We start from the raw sequence: 17,232 nt of genomic DNA, 5'->3' as shown, positions 1-17,232 counted from the left end.
TGTTTATGTTTGAAAAATAAAGAACGAAACCAATGGTTCTCAACCGTTTTGACTTTAAGGCCCCACTTATTATTTTAATCAATATTTCAAGGCCTTCCTATATCTAAGCTGATGTGTACCAACCCAAATATATGATGTCAGTTTAATGTTGCGCATATTTATTTTTAGTGTTTTAATTAAGACTATGTTAAAGTTCCCATATAGTATGCTCTTTTGATTATACCTTTCATGTAGTGCTGTTTTTGAATCTAAAAGGTCTGCAAAGTTTTAAAGATCAAAGTGCACAGAAAATAAAGTTATTTTCGAGTAGTCAGCCATTCCAGTTTTAGTTCCTGTTACATTCCTACGTAAATTAAACAAATTTGCATAATTCCAGCCTATGGTCTTTAAAGGATGTCCGCGAACAACGTCTACTTTAACCCTCAAACATTGTAGTTGTAGCTGAGGCCTACAAGAGTTTGGTTTGTGTTGTCGACATGTCGAGAAGACGCTGTTTTCAGTGCTGCAAATCCACTTTGCATGCACTTCCGAAAGATGAGGACTCGCGATGAAATTGAAATGAATAAACCGACGCCATAAATCGTATCACTGTGTATGAAGTGCTGAGGAAGCCTCCGGAACTGAAATTCAGATATGGTAATAGGCTTTTTGTTTCCGACACAGGTTGTACGCTGTACACCAATCACAACAGAATGGGCCATCTGACCAATCAGAGCCGAGTAGACCAATCACAACAGACTGGGCCATCTGACCAATCAGAGCAGAGTAGACCAATCACAACAGACTTGGCCATCTGTCCAATCAGAGCAGAGTAGAGCAATCACAAAAGAAAGGGCCATCTGACCAATAAGAGCAGAGTAAACCAAACACAACAGACTTGGCCATCTGTCCAATCAGAGCAAAGTAGACCAAACACAACAGAAGGCCATCTGACCAATCAGAGCAGAATAGACCAATCACAACAGAATGGGCCATCTGAACAATCAGAGCAGAGTAGAACAACCGCAACAGACCGGACCATCTGACCAATCAGAGCAGAGAAGGATCTTGGAAAGGATTTTTAGACTGTTTCAGAAATGCATGTAAACCTATTGCAGGAGACCTCCAAAACAAAATGAGGGACCTGTAAAATAGCATAATTGGGGCAGTTTAATATAACAAAATTTAGGCCCTCATGGACTCATTGGGCCCTCATGGAAGTTTGGCGAGGCCCCCTAGTGGGCTCCCTGGTTGCGAACCACTGGTGTAAACTGTCTATTACAGTTAATATTCTCTTTAAGATCAACTGTCATGCTGGAGCAGCAGTTTATGAGTAAGTTACCTGTAGATCTAATAAACACGTATTTAGCTAGTTACCTGAAAAAGAGGCCATCTGGTTTATTAAGAATTAAGAACGCATTGCTAACTTACAGTATAAGCACGATTCAAAAAAAATTGTGGCAGCAATATAACTTTTCAAATATGTATTTTTAATTTTTATTAAAAATAAATCCCTTTCCGATCTGATATGCGATAGAAAAAGAGCAAGTTCGGCAAAAAACAGATTCGAACGAACGTTCAAAAGCTACTTTCAGGCGCCACACTACCTACGGCCTACTCCACAGCAGACGTTAAGATGGTGCGCGTCTTTTTTAAATCTTGCGTGGCCCAACCAGACATTGGTGGGCGGAGTTAGTGTCAATAGCCTTTACCAACAAGACAGTCTATTTACAGTTAGTGCAAATACACGCTGTTTTTCCAGCTGATGAACCATAAAACAGCCAATCAGAATCCATCCTCCTTTAAAGCGCTTGAGCATTTAAAACAGCAGACGACATATCTGCAACGTACACTTAGAATAAACAGGAACCTATTGTGTGTTGCCGTGGACGCCAATATTTTATCAGTATAGATATAATTCGTATCATGTGTGAACAAGCCTTTAAACTTCAGTTAGTAAGCAGAATAATTGAACTATTTTCGATTCCAGTCTAGGTTAAGCCCTAGTTGTGTCACTGATTCCGGTGAAACGGAAACTTTCCCTTGTACATCCATACAGGGTCAGACGTAAGTGGAACTCTCCACTCTTTTTACTTTGACTTTGAAGACAGGTGCCGACAGATATCACATGACACAAGACGAATTTGAAACGCAGCACCCTTCAGACAGTGTCTGTTTTCCTGCTTGTACAGTAGACGGTCTGTTTTTACTTCTCTACTCTCTCTTTCTCTGTTTCGGCGTTTTCAGGCTTTCTGTCATTGATTTATCTCCCTCGCAAAGTACTTCCTGTTGGAGGTAAGATGGGTGAGCCAATCTGTGGAAACGGGTCTTTATCCACTGTGGATATGCAGAAAATCAAGAAACTGAAGAAAAATCACTTTTTAGGGTTCAATGCCCAAAGGGCTAAAGTTAACAGAACATGCTATTTTTAAATATGATTTCTGTAAAAAAAATTTTTTTTTGCCATTTTGTATTTTAAGTTAGACTGAAAAAGTTCAAGTTAAAATGTTAAAGTTAATCAGAAAATAATGTGCACATTTAAAAAAAAAACGTTTTGTTTTTAGCAATATACAAGGCTTTCACATTTTTCTATAGTAGAAAAAAAGTCTATTTTGCAGTCTATTTTTATGTGAGCAATGAATGTTATGCTTGACAAATCTTCTCAAACTAATTATGAGAGTAGACACTGCCAGCTCAACTTTAAAACGCTGTCACTCCCTCTTCAGAGTGTCATTTAAAATGACAGTTCACTAGGCTATTATTTTGAGGTGGTGTGATGTTCTGTACACAAATGGTAAATCTTTCATTGAATGCCTCAGGTGTTGTATCATGTGACAGTGATTTTGAAAACAGATGTTGCCTTTTAAATTCTGCCAAGCTCACAATCCCTCAGCTCACATGTACACCAGACATCTATCTCAACCCCTTCAAACAAGCTCTCGGATTGTAACGGTGAGAGGACACAATCAATTTGCATAAAGACTGCCTGGGAGAGTCTGTATTAGCGGCGGGTTGACCGATGACCCAACTGGCTAAGACCTTGCTACCTGCAGCTGGGGTACGCAGTCGTGAGATTAAACTGCAGTTATTGGTGCCTTGTCACCTAGGAACCCCTGCAGAGCCTATTACAACCTAATGCATGAAATAGCTAAGAGGGCCCTCCATTGAGTAAAGTAATTAAATGTGGCTGCCTGCCACTGTCGGATGTATAAGACCTCCAGCGGCCTGGTCAGGTAGAGTAATTACCATCCCTCTCCCTTTTGCCTGTTTGATAAAAGATGACTATCTTTCTCTACCCTGAAAAATCATCTGCGTATACGCAGTAAGAGTGGGATACCTCTGAGGGTCTTTTTTCATTATTCCACCCATGAGAAAACCTTGTCCATCTGTGAGATTAGCATAAATCTCGCATCTTCTGATTGATGGTATAGAGATAAACTTTTTAGCTGTGAGCCTGTTTCAAATTGAACAATCCGCACACAGATGCATGTCAGTGCAATGAATCGATAGCGCGGTTGAGTGGTCTTAAAGCTTACGTGGGAAATACCGAGCGTTTTTTTTAACAACTCATATTAGAGCTACAAAACGAGTGGGTTACCTTAATTTTAATACTAACATAAATGTGTAAAACTGGTTCACGTATGTTCACCCTATCAGTTTTTAGGATTGACAACCACATTTACTTGCAGTGTGAGTCTAGCAACTGTTATCAAGATTTATAATATGAATAAATGTTTCCTGGGCAGGAAACTGCAACCATAATTCACAATATTACTGTTTTTACTGTATTTTTGATTAAACAAATACAGCATTGGTGAACACAAGAGATTCTTTCAAAAACCTTAACATTTTAATGATAGTGTATATGTGATGCTGCCTTAAAGTCCCCCTGTGGTGAAAATAAAGTTTGTATATGTATATGTCGTGTTTTTAATATGCTAAACCATGTGCAAATTCATAAGTCAACACCATTGCTGAGTATTTTCTCCTTGAAACTGCAGTGAACCAAAGACAGGTTAAAAAACGCGGTTTGAAATCGCTGGTGTTTCTAACGTCACAAATTACCTTTTAACCAATCAGATCAACGTGTTATCGTCAACGAGTGGATCGCTGAACTAGTGTGAGTGAATGGAGGCGGGGCTAATTTTTATATTCATAGAACCGCGTATACTAAATGAGACAAGGTAGTTACATTCAAGCTATTTTAAGGTATGAAGGTATGATTTTTTTTGTTAAAATATGTTATTTTGGTGATCAAAGATGAGTTTTAAGTGATACAATTATTGACGGGGGGACTTTAAAGTTTAAAGACCAAATGTTTGTGAAATTCCAAAGAAAAACTCAAAGTTATCGTAGCATAATCATATGTTTTGGAACAGCCTTCATTCATGTGCTTATCAGTACCTGTTCTCTATAATGTACACAGTAGACTGCGGCCTCTTGAAATACGGGGACCTTTTTTTGTGGTAAGGCATTAAAACATATTGTTTGGAACGAGCCCTGATGATGGCGATACGGCAGCTGATATGATACATCGCACAGTGAGCCGAGGAGACATGAATAATGATAGAGGAGAAAATAGAGGGAAGGGAGTGGTGGTGGGGGGGGGGTTGGCGCTTTTTTTTTTCTCTGTCTCCATCTGCCTCTCTTTTTCTGCCGGCCGGAGAAGCGCCTGATGTATTTGCTGCTTGGCTGCTCTCAGAGATTGCTATCAGCCAAGACTCGTCTGTGGAGGTAAACTCAATACGCATATTTTCCCCCTCCAACCTTCATAACATTTACTTTCAAGCAGTCTGATTTGGCGTGTGTACGCGTGTGTGAATTTTCAGAGCTCTAATAGTGTGCGATTTGAAAGTGTGACCGCCTGTTTTTTGGCCTTCCAGAGATGCAATACAAATGTAATGCAAGATGAACCAATCAATAGAGGTGTAATGTTGGAGCCAGGACCTTGGTTTTGTAGATGTGTTTTCAATAATAAGACCGAAACGCAAAGCCAATCACCATTTGCCTGCAATCGTACTCTCAAAATGAATGTTGATGTTTCTGGCACGTTCAAAGCATCCAGATGGTGTTTCGAGAAACAAGTCGCTCCACTGCAACACGACTTAATAAGCAGTTTGACTGACGTTATATCACTGTGCGAGCTACTGATTTAAAAACTAGTTGTCAGATATGTATAACATTTAAACTTCACTTCATGTACCCTGTCAACACAACATTATGAGGAATGGCAGATGGTGTTTTACTGGAAGTAGCGCTTTCCTGTCTCTAAATCACTTCATGCAAAATATGATTTGTTAAAATCTCACATTATGTTGGAACTGTAGCTTAGCACAAATGCACTAAAAATTTTGAGCAGTGGTGCTCTTGTTAGGGTATATGATGGCGGTGAAATGTGTAAACTGGTAATACCGCAGTAGATATATGAGGTCATCAGTGGGAATGATGTATGCTATGAAATTTACAGGAGAAAGTGACGATGAAACAGGAATGTGCAAATGCAGAGTAGGACGTGTCCCAAACTATAACCAGGATAAGGATGAACTTGTCAGGCACAATGTGATTAAATGTAATGAATTCATGTAGAATGCAAGTGACATGCGGTGACAGCTGTGAATGTGGCTCATCCTATCAGAATTTACAGTCAACTATCCATTTTTACAATTCTAAAAAATGCCTTCAGGGCTTAAGGGGGTAATAGTTTGAATAAATGAAAATAACATTAATTCATTTTTCAAAATGTGCTCATTGCGACTCATTTTGCCAGCACGGGTCACATACGTATATGAATAGTTTATTTGTTACGGCTGTCAATTTACAGTTTCACACTATTTGTTTATTTTTTAATAATTTAAAAGTAACCATTTAAAAAAAATCAAACAGTCATCCATGTAAATGCATGTAAAAAAATTGTTTTTAAATAAAGCTTGTAAAAATATGCCGCTCATGCATGGCGCAAGATGCTGAAAAGATACTGAGATTAACCAACATATTTAATATGATTAACATAATTAATTCAGTTAAAATTGAATTTAATTGGGAGGCCTTTTTTATTGTCTATCGTTTATTAATTTATAGCTTTTTTATATATTAATATAATTATATTATTAATTTATAATTTATTAAAAGCCTATATCTATTTCCCCCTTTGTTTTTATAATAAAAAAGATAAACAATGTTGTTATTTTTAACAAAAAAATTACACTTTATTTTAAGGTGTCCTTGTTACATTGTATTTATACATTTACGTACTGGGTAACATTTAGTACTTAGGGTGTGTTTTAGGGTTAGTTGCATGTAATTATGCACACTTTAGTTATTACTATATATCTACATGTGTAACAAGGACACATTCAAATTGTTTATGGTAAGTGAAATAAAGTTAAAATAAAGTAAAATAAATGTTAGAAATGTAATAAGTAAAATAAATATGTTTAAGTTGAAGTTGAAGTGCTAAAATGACTAAAACTTACACGTTGATGTCCCCAGAGTGTGTATGTGAAGTTTTAGCTCAAAATACCCCACAGATATTTTTATATAACATGTTGTCACTTTTTGAGGGTGAGCAAAAACGCACCGTTTTGTGTCTGTCCCTTTAAATGCAAATGAGCTGCTGCTCCCAGCACAGTGGGCGGAGCTACAAGAGCTCGTGTCCTTTTACCTCGCACTGAAAACTTTTAAAACTTTTAGCCTTTTATGTTCAAACTGGAGTCAGACAATAATGGAGAGACTCAAGAAGAAGTGACAACATGTAGAAGCAACAGGACATTTCTGAATGGTTAGTTGATGAATTTATGTAGCTTATGTATAGTTATCTTCTAGTCATTGATTAGCATATTCTGTGTTGATAATCTATAAATTGTGTTCAGGGGGGCGGGGTTTATGTACATTTTAGGGTTAGTGAAGTCTCTAACCCAGGAGGAATATCGTGTAGTCCATACCAGCCGTTTGTTGTAGTCCTTAAAAAGCAATTTCTTCAAAAGAAAATATCTCCCTTCGCTTTGAACTTTGAGCATTGTAACTTTGCAGATGTTGTTTATGCTCAAACAGCAACATTACACACTAACTAAAGTTAGAAAAGTGAAATCATAATCAACCACCCCTTTAAAATAACACTTAGTAGGCAAAAAGCATCTCAAAATCAGCCAATATGCCGTCACAATTTTTTTTTTGAATTGCACATATAGCAAACCGTTGGTTTCTTGTTGTTCGTAACCAAACATAAGAAATCAAGCCTGATTTACGAAGTTGTTTGACAGCCAACCTCATAAGTCACAGACAGGAGAAGTATCTAGTATGAAATCCGCCGTACTGTCTCTCGCCGGTGCTAAGAGGCCGGCGTCTGGAACGCTTCGACCTGCGAGGGGAATGAGAGCTGTCCAAACAGACAGGAGTCGTCGGGTGAACAGCGTGGCTGTGTTTGAGAGGTCAGATCTCCAGCACAGAGGCTAACAACAGGCTTCGGCTCCAGGGAAAAACAAGACCTTTAGATAACTGTAGCCTTACACAGACTCAAAACATCTGATAAGCTGTGTGAACAGAAAAAAAAAAAAAAAAAGTGAGAATAAGTGGAGGGGACTGGAGGATTCTCCAAATGAAAGGTGAGGAAAATAATTTCTGGGAAATGGGATTCTGATCAACGTGTGTCTACAGTTGTAGACTAAACATCGGATAAACAGCGAATACAACGAAATACAAGTAACACAGAAGCAAACTCCTCAAGTGCGCCTCCTAAATCAAACTGGCAGTTATTGAGCTGGGTTACTATTTTTAAAAGGCATTCAGAGGCATTTCAGGCCAGTAAGTTTATCAAAGGCAAGGTGGTATTAAGTTGCACTGGGAATATTCTCAGAACACGGAGCGATACACCACGGATGATTCTGCGCAGATAATAACACACTGTCTGCATTGTGTAGCTCAATCTCATTTAACCACCTGTGATATTAGCTTTGGAGAGAAGTATTACAGCATCACAGCAACTCATTTGTTTTATAAATCAGTGTTGTTACCTAAAACAGGTCAAAAATCGTTTTTGGTAACTAAAATAAATTATTAAAAACATTTAAATATATTAGATATAATATAACAATAAAGCAAAAATAATGTGGAAACAATGATAAGATCGGGACATACATATACATATATATTTTTAATTCGTCATTAACTAAAATAGGTAAAAAATATATATTTTTGGTAATAGAAATAAAGTATAAACACTTAAAAATACACCTTGTGGATGAAAAAATAAATGTTTCAAACTAACTTAAAAAATAGTTATATATAAAAAAAATAAAAAAAAATAATACAATATAAAAAATGATCAAAATGACCAAAACACAAAGTTACTAAACCTTTACAATTCTATTTAAAACTGAATAAACAAAAATAAAACCTAATTAAGTGCATATATATAGTACTAAAATAACACTGCTTTGAAACTATGTGCAATGATGGACTAGGACCGTGTATTTATAAGTAAATAGGGTGCATTTTGTTTTCATGTGAACTACAAAATGTTTTTTTTCTGTCATACTTTATAGGCGTCTTTAACTATTATGAACTTACATCAAAAATAAGTACAATGTAATTAGTGTAATCATAGCTGCAATTACCGAAATTAATTACAGATGTAATTGCATGCATATAATCGCAAGTACAATGTTAAAAAACATGTATGTACATAATAAGTGCACTGTATCAAATGATTCATTTGAATGTTGTGTCACGATCCCCAGCTGGAGTGCACTTGACAGCAACCAGAGATTATTGTCATTCCCTTAATGAACTATGTTTCCCATAAACCTTTGCTCAGGCTCATTATGTTGATTACTGTCACCTGTTTCCCATTAGCCTAGTTAACTCAGCCTACATAATCCCTGTTTATTCAGTCTCTCATTGTGAAGCTTTGTATGGACTGTATTTCTGCTCTCTGTCTTTGGTTTCGCCGTTTGTCTCTTCCCTAGACTTTGTTATTGTCTGGACTGTTTGTCTGTGTTTTGACCTCTGCCTGTTTTTTTTATAATGTTTTTTGTTAACCCTTTAATAAACTACAGCATTTTGATCCTCAAACTGTGCATCTCTGAGCAGTTCATGACACATAGTAATTAAAGACCCTTAAAGGGGTCATGAACTGGCTTTAAAAAAGGGGTCAAAGGGGTCAGGGATCTGCACGAACACAAATACTCTTTATCTCGCTGAAATCTTGACGGATTTACAAACGGTTTGGTTTCTTACAAACGTTATTAAAGGATTAGTTCACTTTTAAAGTGAAAATTCTGTCATCATATACTCACCCTTAAGTTGTTTCAAACCTGTATGAATTTCTTTCCTCTGCTGAACACAAAGGAAGATATTTAGAAGAATGTCGGTAACCAGACAGTTTTTGGTTCCCATTGACTTCCATAGTATATTTTTTTCCTACTATGGCAGTCATTGGGAACCAAAAACTGTTTGGTTACTGACATTCTTCTAAATATCTTCCTTTGTGTTCAGCAGAGGAAAGAAATTCATACAGGTTTGAAACAACTTAAGGGTGAGTATATGATGACAGAATTTTCACTTTAAAAGTGAACTAATCCTTTAACGTGGCTATAATTCTGGATGCTTGAACATATTGAAATATATAATATTATAATTATTCATAAGTATGCAGTGTCATAACTAGCCTACATCTCTGACGTTTATAACAAACCAACCCGTTTGAAAAACGGTAAAAAATTAAACAAGTTTTGGTTATTGAAAATGTACATGCACCATTAAAACACAATGTTACGAGTGAGTGAGCTGACTGTGACAAGATGGCCGCCAGGTGCGGACGTCGACCTCCATTGACCAGCAACGCGGACGAGACATCTAGCCTTCATTATGTATGTCTATGCCTGAAACGCTTGTTTTTATGGGCGTGCCGCATTGAAGACTTGTAAGTAAACACCCACAGCTATGGTTGGATAACAGTTTTGCATATTATAATGAGTTTCACGTAATGCGCGAGTTGGTGGGCGGGGCTAAACAGGCCATGTTGAAGTAGGCGTTGATCTTCTTCTGCGGAGGCGGTGTTTGATACCCTTTGATGTCATAGATCACTACTTTGATCCCCACTCGCTCGCTGGGCCCGGTGTCAATAAAACCTTTTATTGGAGCAACAAGGAAGTTTTCAGTTCTGAAATTTACTGGATATGACCTCTTAAATGTCAAAAAGCTCAAGGAAAATTTGATTTCTCAGTTCATCACCCCTTTATTATAAAGTGTGACTGTTTTCCCCCCTTCAAAGTCTGCAACACTCCAACAGAGAGTAAGAGCCAATAAAGAGCCAAATTACACAGCCGTGCAGGCATTCACGTTATTGTGTAAAATATTTGAAAGCATGTTTCACGCTGAAAGTGTCATGTCGAAGCAGACTTTGTTTTTTATAACACTTGTGTCGTGTCGCACACCACTTATGATGACATAACAATGGCAAGGAGTGTCTATCAACAAGCAACTCCAGTGGGAAAGACTCACATGTTATTCCTAGAGTGAGATGTGGCCTGAGAAAATAATTACACATAGTCTAGAATGACCATTAATTTCCACAGTATAGCCTATCTGGTTTTTTTTTAGCTCAGATTGGAACCACAGAGATCTTGCTTCTGGATTAGCTCTTGCTTCCAGGCCTCTCCAGCTCGAGGGACCGTGTGAAAGGCAGGCGCTCATGCAGGCAGTTTGCTGTAGTATGGAGCCCAGGGCTGAACTCTAGGCTATGTTTTAATGGGCACATTTCATTGTTAGGACTGTGGCTGCTAGAATTGGGGCAAACCTACATGAACATCACAAGCCCTGGCAGACGTCTCACAAATGTCTCAGTTCCAAGATAATTACAGTACAACCAGTTCTTCCAAGTAAGTGCTATCCCAGCGATCTTTAGGAGAATGTTTTCCATTCAAGTAGATTTTAAAATGTAATTTATTCCTGTGATGGCAAAGCTGAATTTTCAGCATCATTACTCCAGTCTTCAGTGTCACATGATCCTTCAGAAATCATTATAATATGCTGATTTGCTGATTAAGAAACATTTCTTATTATCATCAATGTTGAAATATATAATAACTACAATAAGCAGCAAATACATACAAAAAAGATTCTGTGGTGAAGTAAATGCTACAGAAAAAACGAATGTAGTTTCTACATGAAAAAGTTAGTTCAGGCAAGAAAAAAAAAACCAGAGTAAATTCTATATTTGTAATCAATTCAAGCTTGTAGAAATTAAAGCTTAAATATCAACGATATAAAATGAAGTACAACCCACTCAACTTTTCTAATACTTGTGTTCCTATCATGCACTGGGGCATACATAATTAATAAGGTTGATTTTTCACTGTTTTCCAGCTGTATTTACACCGTTTTATCATTGCTTTTGTTGTTAGGTTTGGTAACTTGCCATTTTGTGACATCTGGATTCATGTTATACTCAAAATTACACATTCATACTCATAAACTTGTTACAATCATTGTGTATTGTGTACCAAGTGGGTCTCTGTGTCATGTTACTTCTATTATGTACACTGAAAAAAACAATTCTAACCTCCCCAACTCAAAATTTCAGTGACTCGTCACATCTACATTTTTCAATTGGCCCAAGTGAAATTCTGCTAATTTAATTTTATCAATTCACTTGGGCCAATTGAAAATTTTTAATGTGACCAGTCACTAGAAAATTTTGAGTTGGGGAGGTTAGAATGTTTTTACAGTGTAGATACAGTATGGAATCTAAACAATATATATTGTATTATTTACTGTATTATATATGTTTCCAAGTAAAGCATACACTTTAAAAGTGTGGTTTAGTTCAGTTATGTTGTTTGAGTAAAAAGTTTATTTAGTTAAATTGACTTAACTTAGTTAAGTAGGTGTTACTTAATTATATGTGGAATTCAATAATTGAACTATAATTAAGTAATATTGAATTAATTAGCCTACTTCAATTGAATGTTCAACAGTATAATAGATTTTATCAAGTAAATACTAAAAGTAATTTTTTTTCAGTGTTGGCTTCTTCCACTAGTCCCATTTAAAACTTCCTGAACAAATCCATTCAGTGCTCTAAAGCACAATTACTGTAACCATGCTAAACCCCCTCCTCTTGTTTCCTTCAGCCCAGCTCTCACCTCACTAACTGCAGCTGGGACAAACCTCAGCCCCTCACCTGGAGCCCGGAGCCTTTGGCTCTCTCCCACACACACTACAGTGGGAACGGCAGCGCACCAGAAACGCTTCCAGCACCTCCAGTCCCAGATTCCCACTGTGGGAACACGGCTGTAGGCCATGCTTTCTCTCTGTCTCCTTAATGAGGCCCATTTCCACCTCCTGTTCCCAATCCCAACAACCACCGCAGATACAAATGTAGGGAAGCTCGTCCTTGAGTAAAGCCAGTGGACGGATGTGATCCCGAAAGGAGATGGGAATGGGAATAATTAGAAGATCTACATTATGAACAGTATTGGGCTTTTGGAAGCCAACAATTGAGCATGTAAACCGCATTATATGAAATTCAGTATGAAACGGCCTTCTCAAACTATAATAAACATACATAATGTGACATATTTCTGAGCAAATAAAACAATGTACAGTGATGATATTGTCAGATTTAAGTATTAAGTAAGTATATAACTAAAAAAAGTATTATATTAAACTGAAATCGATATAAAAATAGAAAAAAGTCATGTGAATATGGATGGATGGATGGATAGATTTATGTAAGGATTACGTAAGGTGTTATGTCATACACATCAGCATCCACAGTGCTTTATGCAAGCGATTTCTTCCTGAGCTCCGTCTCTACAAATAACCTGTTGTTTCCCCAACAGCCACACCAGCAGCAGCGCAGAGTAACAAATGAATTGGACTTGATTAGTCACTTACTTGTGAGGAGCGCTTCTGGGCTTGGGCTTCTCAGCGGCCTGTGAATAAGACAACAGCCCATCAGGGTTAAAGGTCGATACCATGTAGAGAGAGAGAGAGATGGGGGTGGGGGGTGGTGGGGGGATAGGGGGGGGGGGGGAGGGGGGGAGGGAGAGAGAGAGAGAGAGAGAGAGAGAGAGAGAGAGAGAGAGAGAGAGAGAGAGAGAGAGAGAGAGAGAGAGAGAGAGAGAGAGAGAGAGAGAGAGAGAGATTTTCAAGGATGGAGATTCTATTGAAGCAGAGCATTTCCAAATTCCTGTGATTTCTTGAGTTTGAGTTTGCGCTTGTGTTTAGTTTTACAAGTTGCTCGCTCTTATGTCTCTATAGTCTTTCAAAGTAGTTGTAAAACAAAAATAGTCAATAAACCATTAGTACTTCTGACAACCCAATATAAGATGAAATAGAAGAGCATATAAAGCGTGGACGAATCTCGTGCTTGAGGATAAAAACTAATGAAAACATCCAAGGCACATTTCACCACAATATATAAAAAAGGCCTTACGTCTTAAAAGACTAAAAGATGTTAGACCTTAAAGACTAACCTGACGATTGGAATGGATGTCCAAATGTTTCCTTTTTTTTCTTTTTTCTTTCAATTTGAACAATTGTAATTTCAATGTGATTCTAATCACTATAATAAGGAACGTTTTTAAAACTCGAATAAGCTTCACTTTATTTAGGCATGTTCTTGACAGGCTCTATGAGATTCACCATATTGTATTATACTAAATACCGTAGTTCAGTGATGGTATCATATAGTAAGTACATGGTAGTTTAAATATATACCATGCTAAATGATTACCATGCATATAGTATGCTGTTTACTTTGTGTATTTACCATGGCACTACTAGTTGTTTGGAGATATACTGTTGTACTGTATATACTGTGGTAATATAGTATGTAAGCATGGTACAGGTTTACAAATTCAGTTACCCCACGCCCAAAAACATTAAAACAAAACAAAACAAAACATTAAACAAAACAAGAAAGCAAAAAACTAAATCAAAAACAAGAAACAAAACAAAACTCGAAGCAAAAAAAGAAACAAAACAAAACATGAAACAAAATACAAAGCAAAAATAAAAAATTAAAATTAAAAAGAAACAAAAACAAAAGACAAAACACAAAACAAAAAAGAAAAGGAAACAAAAGGAAAAACAAAGATTAGCATAAAAAACTAAACAAAATCATTTTATTTCCATAGTATTTTGCTAGTGAATTATGGTTTTGTTATTGAATCTAAACTTGTTGAGCTTGAAATTGCCCAACTGTTTAGACAAATTAATGTCCAGCACATTTCTGTTAAGAAAATTAAGTTTTGATTATGAATTCCGATTTAATCTGACTGAGGACAATTGCATTACGTGAGGTCTGTCAAACAACCTCTTCACTCAATGAGATTAATTTCCCGAGTTAATCTGCACATGTTCCTCTACGCCAGTGAGCTGTTTATGAGGTCTGAGCTGTACGTTTGTCACGGCGACTCCTTCGGCTGTTGTGAAGGCATCGTAGAGTGCTAAGCGCTACTTTCAGAATCAAATCTCTCAAGGTAAATGGGGATGTATTGAGATATCCAGCACTACAGATGAACACGGCACTACCTGGGCAGCCGCAGAGCCAGAGACGCAGGTTTTGGGTTTAATGCTGCGCCCATTGATCTGTGTACAGTCCATTTATCATTCAGGGAGGGAGCCAGTGATCTTCACAGTGTATTAGATGAAACAACTCAGATCATCTGTCACAGGCCCTCTTATTGCTGTTTCCCTCTCAGTGGGGAATTTGGGCTCATTCCAGGCTCCTCGCAGATGGATGTTGCTAGGCAACATGGTTAAGGGCCGTTGCTGCCGGGGATGGCGTGCGTATGTAAGCCAGGGACATGCATACGTACTAGTGAGCTGTTATGAATGTCAGGTCTCCTCCATCATGAGTATGAGGAGTATTTGGGCACTTGCTTTAAGGGTTATGTATGTGAGAAACAGGAAATGGTTTATTTTTAGGGGGAGGGAGAAGGTGGGAATCACTATTGTGATTCGGTTCGCATTAGCTTTCTCAAAAAGCCGGTGTGACGGAGTGGTTTAAGCACAGCGCCTGTTGAAATCAACACAGGGGCACTGCCGTTTCAAACATGATCAATGTGTTTTTGGAATGTGATCAATTCTCAATGGAAAAGAGCAAAAAACAAAACAAATTGACGACTAAACAAACCAAACAAAACCCCCCCCAAAAAAAAAGCACAAAACCAAAAAAACACACAAAACAAAACACAAAACCAAACACAAACACAAAACCAACCAAACAAACAAACAAACAAACAAACAAACAAACAAACAAACAAACAAAGCAACACAAAAAAAACAAAAAAAAAAACAAAGCACAAAACCAAACCAAACAAAACAAAGACAAAAAAACAAAAAAACAAAGCACAAAACACAAAACACAAAACACAAAACACAAAACAAACAAAACAAACAAACAAACAAACAAAACATAACCGAATAAAAAAAACACAAAAACAAAACACAAAGCACAGAATCAAACTAGAAAAACAAAACAAAAACTCTGAATGATATAAAGCACTGTTATATTGTTATAAATCTCAATATAAAACCATTCTAGTGGGTTACTTGAGCCACTCGCAGGCCTCGATTCACATTTTTATTTCAATTTAGGTGAAAACAGGTCAGTTTTTAAGGTCAAATATTATTTAATTAAACTGTTTAATAGTCCTTAAAATATTGTTATGTGTACAGCAGTTGCTGCCAGTGGTATTTTGAGCTGTGGTGTGTATTTTGTTCCAGGGTTTAGTTAATTTGGGAGAAAAAACAGGGTCCATTTGATTATCCAGGATTTTATATGTTAAATGAAAAGTTGCTCCACTTGTTAGACCCAAACACCTCAGTCCCCATTATCTAGATCTCTAACAAATTGTGCCATTACAAAAACAAAGCAAAACAAAACACCAAAAACAGTTTTTCGGATATCCTTTTACTATCCATTTCAATTTGAAGGTTGAGAGTTCAATTACTATTATTGAGTTGTTTAAATATTGTGACTTTTTTTTCACATTTATTTTTTATTAGGATAAACCCCTTGAGATGCATCATCTCGTTTTCAAGTAGAAGATCGTTGTCATTTTTGAGCTATTTAAACTTGATTATTCCTTTAAAGATGGTGTAGTTAATGTGGTAAAATGCCCAAAAACCACTGGACTGTGTTGTTGCAGGGCAAAGTGTTTGCTATCCTCCACTGCAGTTCATGTCATGCTGGACACACGTGCTGGACACATGTCTCTAAGAAAATTGCCTATCTATATGTATACAGTGTACATCACAGTATATACCTATGAGAAAACAGAACCGGCTTCTTTTAAATTATGTATGATACATTCGACCCTAGCAGGTATAATGCTTGATACTTTCTGATTCTGGCAATTCAGGCAGACGTAAAGGAATACATTTTTCAAATGACCTGTGTAAGGGTTGACTGTCATTATTTGCAATGGTTGCATTCATATTCACGTTTGTATATAGACAAGACATGTATATCACACGTGACCACAAAATTGCTTCCACTCTAATGATATATAAAGAAAGCTCGTTATATTGTGATAACCCAGCGTTTGCTTATGTGAGACTGTCAATCAAGCACAAATAATATGTCATGAAATTGTATTATATTTCGAGTAGTTTAGACTGTCCATTGTTGCATATATCTGACTCGTATTTACCTGTTCATTGTCCTCTTCATCACTGCTGATTTTCAGGTCATCCTCAAGCATTCTGCAAAAATAAGTTTTTAAAGGTTTTAATGACACCGATGGAGTATGAATATATTTCCTGAAAATTAACTGAATTGTTTATAAAGTAAGACAGACAGACAGACAGACAGACAGACAGACAGACAGACAGACAGACAGACAGACAGACAGACAGACAGACAGACAGATAGATAGATAGATAGATAGATAGATAGATAGATAGATAGATAGATAGATAGATAGACAGACAGACAGACAGACAGACATACAGACAGACAGACAGACATACAGACAGACAGACAGACAGACAGACAGACAGACAGACAGACAGACATACGGACGGACGGACGGATAGATGGATGGATAGACAGACAGGCAGACAGGCAGACATAGATAGATAGATAGATAGATAGACAGACAGACAGACAGACAGACAGACAGACAGACAGACAGACAGATAGATAGATAGATAGATAGATAGATAGATAGATAGATAGATAGATAGATAGATAGATAGATAGATAGATAGATAGATAGATAGATAGATAGATAGATAGAT

The 17,232-nt window shown here is 37.0% G+C and overlaps 1 protein-coding gene across 1 annotated transcript in view; it reads right to left on the bottom strand.

The window, feature by feature from the left end:
* The window catches only part of aff2 (AF4/FMR2 family, member 2), a 229,136-nt gene that overhangs the window by 38,486 nt on the left and 173,418 nt on the right, over window positions 1–17,232 (bottom strand). Inside the window, exons 8-9 of the mRNA XM_079631376.1 lie at window positions 16,644–16,695; window positions 12,877–12,914 (exon numbers count right to left, since the gene is read on the bottom strand). Of these exons, the coding sequence (XP_079487502.1) occupies window positions 12,877–12,914; window positions 16,644–16,695 (90 nt within the window). The remainder of the gene's footprint in view (window positions 1–12,876; window positions 12,915–16,643; window positions 16,696–17,232) is intronic.

The sequence above is a fragment of the Phoxinus phoxinus genome (genome assembly GCF_949152265.1).
Source record: "Phoxinus phoxinus genome assembly, chromosome: 12".
Classification (NCBI taxonomy): domain Eukaryota; kingdom Metazoa; phylum Chordata; class Actinopteri; order Cypriniformes; family Leuciscidae; genus Phoxinus; species Phoxinus phoxinus.
The sequence above is the reverse complement of the archived record's forward strand: the minus strand, read 5'-3'. Positions and strand labels throughout refer to the sequence as shown.